General features: G+C 37.7%; 1 protein-coding gene across 1 annotated transcript; it reads left to right on the forward strand.

The window, feature by feature from the left end:
• Nucleotides 1-713: 713 nt before the first annotated feature.
• On the forward strand, nucleotides 714-6,624 carry LOC122913682 (oocyte-secreted protein 2-like). Its single transcript, XM_044260330.1, has 4 exons — nucleotides 714-720; nucleotides 1,143-1,321; nucleotides 2,902-3,005; nucleotides 6,510-6,624. Exons 1-4 carry the CDS (start codon nucleotides 714-716, stop codon nucleotides 6,622-6,624), a joined length of 405 nt encoding a protein of 134 aa, XP_044116265.1.
• Nucleotides 6,625-7,364: the final 740 nt, after the last annotated feature.

Genomic DNA, 7,364 nt, shown 5'->3' on the forward strand with positions numbered 1-7,364 from the left:
CTCTCTTCTTCCTTTGGGAAGGATCTTAGGATAATAGGATAATATTTCAAACACATGGATAATATTTCAAATGCTAGGATAATATTTCAAACACATGGAGCCATTTAGAGCTTACTATCACTGATATAGATCACCTGCCTTCTCCAATGCTACTTTTTCCCTCAAAACATCTCCCTGAATTTTCTTACTTTCCTGGTGATTTATCTGTAAAGACCAAGAACTTACAGGCTTAAATAATGTTGGAATCTCTTGCTTCTGACATAGGAATGTTTTTTCATGCTGGGAAGATTTAGATCCTAAAAGCGTTTAAAAATATCCTGGATGTATTCCAAGGTCTCCTATTACTCTTTTAGGAGCTTTCCTAGTCAAGGTTTGAACCTCTAGCTACTCTTTTCTTTGTGAATTCTGGCTTTTTATTATTAATTTGTAATGGACATGTAAGTGAGCACCAATCCTATAGGAAAGAAGATATTAGACAATTAGTCCCTCTGACACATGAAGGGCATGCTCAGTGTCATGTTAGAAACTGTGGTTAATGTCCATCTGGCATATTTGGTCAGAATACAGCACAATTTTACTTCCACAGGATACATTAATCCATTAGAAATAGTGATTATTCTTAAAGGACTGATTTTTCTCTCTTCAGTGGACTTTCTCTCTTCAGAGTCTTTCCTCTATGGCTCTGATTGTCTCTGGTTCTGGTTTCTCCAGACATGGATCGTACCCTCCCGCTCTTTTTCTTCTTCCTCTCCAAAAAGCATTCCTGGGAATATGTCTCTTCTACTCAAATGCATTGCATTTTACTTCTGTCCCTATGTTTAGCCCTAGGTAGACCACCCTCTTTGGCATCTAATTTTTTTAAGAGGAGGCAGGGGGCTAGAAGATGGTCATTTTCTTATTCTTATGTGTCGATGTTCTTCCCTGTGAAATAACTGAAGTCTAGTTAGTTGAGGATATAATGATGCAGATATTTTGGAAACTAATGGTGATGTGAAAACTTTTATATGTTGTTCTTTAAGCCTTGATTATGTCGAGAAAGAAATATCTTTTAGTTAATCACAGAGGGCATAGCTGAATATTCTTTGAATTCTTCCCTGAGATAAATACGTATCTGATATTTTCTCTTATGATTCTTTCTGCAGTGAAAGTAAGTTGTTCTATGGACTGGTTGATGATCTCGGTTAGCCCATGTGGGTACAGCAGCAATCTGTATATATTTGCTGATGAATTATATCTGGGATCAGGTTGCCCTGCGACTCGGATACAAACATATGCATATGATTTTATATACCCTGTATATGACTGTGGGATCAGGATAAAGGTGAGACTCATGATTATTTATAAAAATAACTTCTAAATAGTTGTTTAGATCTTTATACCTGGCACTAAAATTATTGTCTTTCTTGTTTTGTTTTAAAGAGCAAATTTTGCTTCTAATTATCGTAATTTATGGGTGACAAAAACGCAGTTCCTTACTTATCATTCACTGGACATTGGGACGTCTGTGTGCATAGGACCTGAGAACACACAATTCCAGACTGGTTAGGAAACCGATTTTAAGTTATCCCTAGGCTATGCTTGTATTTTACTAAAGCTTAGACAATTTTAAATTCCTTTTGATGCTCCTAATGGGAAAGGTCACAGTTCCTGGAAAGGTATAGCCTATTCATTGGATCATTTGAGTTGCCTGTGCTTTGAGGATGTGTGTCTATACAGCAAGTAGATTTTCACTGGGATAAAGTCTCTCACGTATTCTTCTAGGCATAAATCTTCAACTGTATTATTATCCTGGAATATGATCTTTTCATAGATTCCCTCATTCGAATAGGTTGTATTCATACTACAGATATTTTGTAAATAGCCACCTACAGATAAGGTGTTGGCTCTATTAGAAGTGAGAGAATGGAATGAAGCTTTAGAAGGCACTTTTTAAAAAAAAAAACATTATTTATTTATTTATTTTCAGAAAAACATTATTCATTATTTTTTAACCACACCCAGTGCTCCATGCAAGCTGTGCCCTCTATAATACCCACCACCTGGTACCCCAACCTCCCACCCCCCTGCCACTTCAAACCCCTCAGATTGTTTTTCAGAGTCCATAGTCTCTCATGGTTCACCTCCCCTTCCAATTTACCCAAATTCCCTACTCCTCTCTAACACCCCTTGTCCTCCATGCCATTTGTTATGCTCCACAAATAAGTGAAACCATATGATAATTGACTCTCTCTGCTTGACTTATTTCACTCAGCATAATCTCTTCCAGTCCCGTCCATGTTGCTACAAAAGTTGGGTATTCATCCTTTCTGATGGAGGCATAATACTCCATAGTGTATATGGACCACATCTTCCTTATCCATTCATCCGTTGAAGGGCATCTTGGTTCTTTCCATAGTTTGGCGACCGTGGCCATTGCTGCTATAAACATTGGGGTACAGATGGCCCTTCTTTTCACGACATCTGTGTCTTTGGGGTAAATACCCAGGAGTGCAATTGCAGGGTCATAGGGAAGCTCTATTTTTAATTTAGAAGGCACTTTTAACAATGTTTCCAGGGTGCAAAGCTGGTTAATGGTAGTATAGACACCAAACCAGGATGATTACCCTTCAAAGCGTATACTTTAAACCACTCTGTTATTTGACCTCCAAATCCTCCTTTTTGAGAGAACTGTTGGAAATCTTTCCATTAATGAGTCATAAAGATGGGTCTCATTGGCAGTTTAGGTTTGCTCCTATGTTCTATTAAGATTTTTTTCCCCCATCTTCTGTCCCAGTGGGTTGTCAGACCATTGTGACAGTAGCCAACTTTGAGATTGTAAATGCTTTCTATCTCTTACTCAAATGTGTGTATGCCTCCCCTGTTACTAGAAGTACCTTCTATTTAACCTTTGTGCTCCCCTAGGTTGTTTCGGAGGATACTCTCCTTTTCCAAACTGAGATGTACTTTAACCCTCGGAATCTACATTGTGACCCTCAGAAGATCCCTTTGGAGTGTTCTGCCTCTAGGTGAGTCCAATAGACAGCCTCCTTTGAGATGTATCTGCTTCCCATTTTCTTAAGATACTTCTGCAGAAGCATGAACTTTTAGACTTGATTCACCCATAACCATACGTCCAAATGTGAAAATAGCCTCCCTAAAAATACTTAATATTTTTATTTTTTATATACATTCTAGTATAATGAGGTTATTTTGCAACAACTGAACCACAAAGAAGACTCATTACTCAGTCGCCTTAATAAATGGAAGAATCAAGCCTGATACTATGTTTCAGTGTCTCCTCCTTCCTAATACTTTAATACATCTCATGGTTTAATTTCATGTTAATAGAAGGGAACATAAGTTCTTCATTTTAATACTAACTCATGGAATACATGAAAGGAAAGGTTTATCAACCTAATCATTAAGAGCATTTTGCTTGCAGTTCTGTGGAACTGAGACATTGAATCCCAAAGGGACCCCACATGAACTTTGAGTCCAAGTAAAATGGTGTGTGGTGAAACACTTTAATATTTACGTTGAATGTCACAAGTTACAAATCTTGTCACTGTAATATTTACATTGAGTGTTATCAGTTACAAATCTTGGAAAAAAATTTATCCTTGTTTAATATGTGAAAATAGTTGACATAAAAAAAGAAGGTAGAACTCAGAGCAAATGTGCAGTATTTTTTGCAGGGGAGAATTTTTTTAAGTAGGCTCCATGCCCAATGTGGAGCCCAGTTCAGGGCTTGAACTCACAACCCTGAGATCAAGACCCAAGCTAAAATCAAGAGTCGGACGCTCAAAAGACTGAGCCACCCAGGCACCCCTGGTATTTTATTTTTTTTTATTGTGGTAAATATATGTAAGCTGAAATTTATCATTTTAACCATTTTCAAGTGTACAGCTCAGTGACATTATATACACTCATATTGTTACATCCTCTTGATACTCTTTTAACTTATTTCTATAAGGCACGTGTAAGGCTGAGGAGCTTAGTGATACTCTGGGAAGTAGCTGACACTAACATTTGATTCTATAGAGGAATACACATGCACACACACATTTTCATTCCTATATATTAGCCAATGCTTAGAGTAATATGAAATGTTGTGAAATAATGCTCTGGAGCGATTGCTTCTCCATAGTCTACCTGATCAGTTATGATAACACCGGCATTTCTGCGTCAACAGTGATTTTTGTGTTGTTTGCAGCTCATCTTCCTTTGGGAAAAATGAAAACTAGACCAAAAAAGATAGACAGTTAGCTTACTGGTGTTACGGCATACTTTTTTACTGCTATACACACACACAGACACACACAGACACACCCTGTGCCACTACTACACTAGTTCATATTAAACTCTGGCAGCTTTTACTTACTATTCTTTTTTTTTTTTTTTTAGTTTTTTTTTCAATTTATTTATTTTCAGAAAAACATTATTCATTATTTTTTAACCACACCCAGTGCTCCATGCAAGCCGTGCCCTCTATAATACCCACCACCTGGTACCCCAACCTCCCACCCCCCTGCCACTTCAAACCCCTCAGATTGTTTTTCAGAGTCCATAGTCTCTCATGGTTCACCTCCACTTCCAATTTACCCAAATTCCCTTCTCCTCTCTAACGCCCCTTGTCCTCCATGCTATTTGTTTTGCTCCACAAATAAGTGAAACCATATGATAATTGACTCTCTCTGCTTGACTTATTTCACTCAGCATAATCTCTTCCAGTCCCGTCCATGTTGCTACAAAAGTTGGGTATTCATCCTTTCTGATGGAGGCATAATACTCCATAGTGTATATGGACCACATCTTCCTTATCCATTCATCCATTGAAGGGCATCTTGGTTCTTTCCACAGTTTGGCGACCGTGGCCATTGCTGCTATAAACATTGGGGTACAGATGGCCCTTCTTTTCACGACATCTGTGTCTTTGGGGTAAATACCCAGGAGTGCAATTGCAGGGTCATAGGGAAGCTCTGTTTTTAATTTCTTGAGGAATCTCCACACTGTTCTCCAAAGAGGCTGCACCAACTTGCATTCCCACCAACAGTGTAAGAGGGTTCCCCTTTCTGACATCCTCTCCAACACATGTTGTTTCCTGTTTTGTTAATTTTGGCCATTCTAACTGGTGTAAGGTGATATCTCAATGTGGTTTTAATTTGAATCTCCCTAAGGGCTAATGATGATGAACATTTTTTCATGTGTCTGATAGCCATTTGTATGTCTTGATTGGAGAAGTGTCTGTTCATATCTTCTGCCCATTTTTTGATGTGTTTGCCTGTTTCGTGTGTGTTGAGTTTGAGGAGTTCATTATAGATCCTGGATATCAGCCTTTTGTCTGTACTGTCATTTGCAAATATCTTCTCCCATTCCGTGGTTGTCTCTTTGTTTTTTTGACTGTTTCCTTTGCTATGCAGAAGCTTTTGATTTTGATGAAGTCCCAAAAGTTTATTTTCGCTTTTGTTTCCTTTGCCTTTGGAGACATATCTTGAAAGAAGTTGCTGTGGCTGATATCAAAGAGATGACTGCCTATGTTCTCCTCTAGGATTCTGATAGATTCCTGTCTCACATTGAGGTCTTTTATCCATTTTGAGTTTATCTTTGTGTACGGTGTAAGAGAATGGTCGAGTTTCATTCTTCTACATATAGCTGTCCAGTTGCCAGCACCGTTTATTGAAGAGACCGTCTTTTTTCCACTGTATATTTTTTCCTGTTTTGTCGAAGATTAATTGACCATAGAGTTGAGGGTCCATATCTGGGCTCTCTACTCTGTTCCACTGGTCTATGTGTCTGTTTTTATGCCAGTACCATGCTGTCTTGGTGATCACAGCTTTGTAATAAAGCTTGAAATCAGGTAACGTGATGCCGCCAGCTTTATTTTTGTTTTTCAACATTTCCTTAGCGATTCGGGGTCTCTTCTGATTCCATACAAATTTTAGGATTATTTGCTCCAGCTCTTTGAAGAATGCTGGTGGAATTTTGATCGGAATGGCATTAAAAGTATAGATTGCTCTAGGCAGTATAGACATTTTACCAATGTTTATTCTTCCGATCCAAGAGCATGGAATGGTCTTCCATCTATTTGTGTCTTCTTCAATTTCTTTCATGAGTGTTCTGTAGTTCCTCAAGTACAGATCCTTTACCTCTTTGGTTAGGTTTATTCCCAGGTATCTTATGGTTCTTGGTGCTGTAGTAAATGGAATCGATTCTCTAATTTCCCTTTCTGTATTTTCATTGTTAGTGTATAAGAAAGCCACTGATTTCTGCACATTGACTTTGTATTCTTAGGATCTACTTGTCTGAATCCATTTTCCTGGGTATTTTGGTACTTGACTAAAGCAAGCATTTCAAATCACCTGTTATGCAGAGGGTCTGGGCACTGTGCCACACCCTTAAATCACCATACTGAAAATGGCCACAGGGGTAAAAATAACTTAATAACTTGGACCCAAGTATAGACTCAGGGAGACCAGGTGTCAAGTATGCCAGCTATCTGCTCCTGGTTTTTTTTTTTTTTTTTTTTTTAGGAAATCAGTGTGGCTTACACCAGTTTCCACAGAAAATGAAATAAAATTGGACCCCAGTCCCTTTATTGCTGACTTTGAGACAACACCGGAAGAACTAGGCTTACTAAGTCCTTAAGGAGGAATGGAGCATTGGAACTGACGTCATGAATTTTGCTGGAAAAACATTTTTGTATTAAAAAAGTTGGTATAAATCTTTTCTTAGATATCTTCTCCGTAAAAATCCCTGATTCAGGGAAGATATATATATATATACACACACACACAAAAATATATAAATATATATTTTTTTTCATCAGGGGTATAGCTTATTAATTTAATGTTAACTACTGGTAATTTTACCACCCATTTAAATTTTATTTTCTATTCTATACAGTAGAACAAAATGTCCCCAATGACAATAATTTGATCCAGTTGATATGAACCTTTGAGAAATATGTCCTAAATGTTTTTTAGTAAAAGTAAAGAATGGAGATAGGTATCTAAATATGCCAGAGACTAACTTGGTGCAGAGTTTAAAATTTAATGTACTAACTCTCAGGACAAAGTGCTTTTGTGTGAAGACACTTTAACTCGTGTGGCTTTCCTAATTAATTGGTACAATCAATTCCTAAAAATAATTCAATGTATGTCATATTTGCTTGTTGCAGAAGGAAATTAGATTCATATTCTAGAATTTAAATAGCCACTCTCTTTAAAAAAAAAGATTTGTATTTATTTATTTGACAGAGAGAGACACAGAGAGAGGGAACACAAGCAGGGGGAGTGGGAGAGAGAGAAGCAGGCTCCCTGCTAAGCAGGAAGTCTGATATGGGGTTCTATCCCAGGACCCTCTGGGATTATGCCCTGAGCCAAAGA

Source organism: Neovison vison, chromosome 7 (genome assembly GCF_020171115.1).
Source record: "Neovison vison isolate M4711 chromosome 7, ASM_NN_V1, whole genome shotgun sequence".
In the NCBI taxonomy this organism is placed as follows: domain Eukaryota; kingdom Metazoa; phylum Chordata; class Mammalia; order Carnivora; family Mustelidae; genus Neogale; species Neogale vison.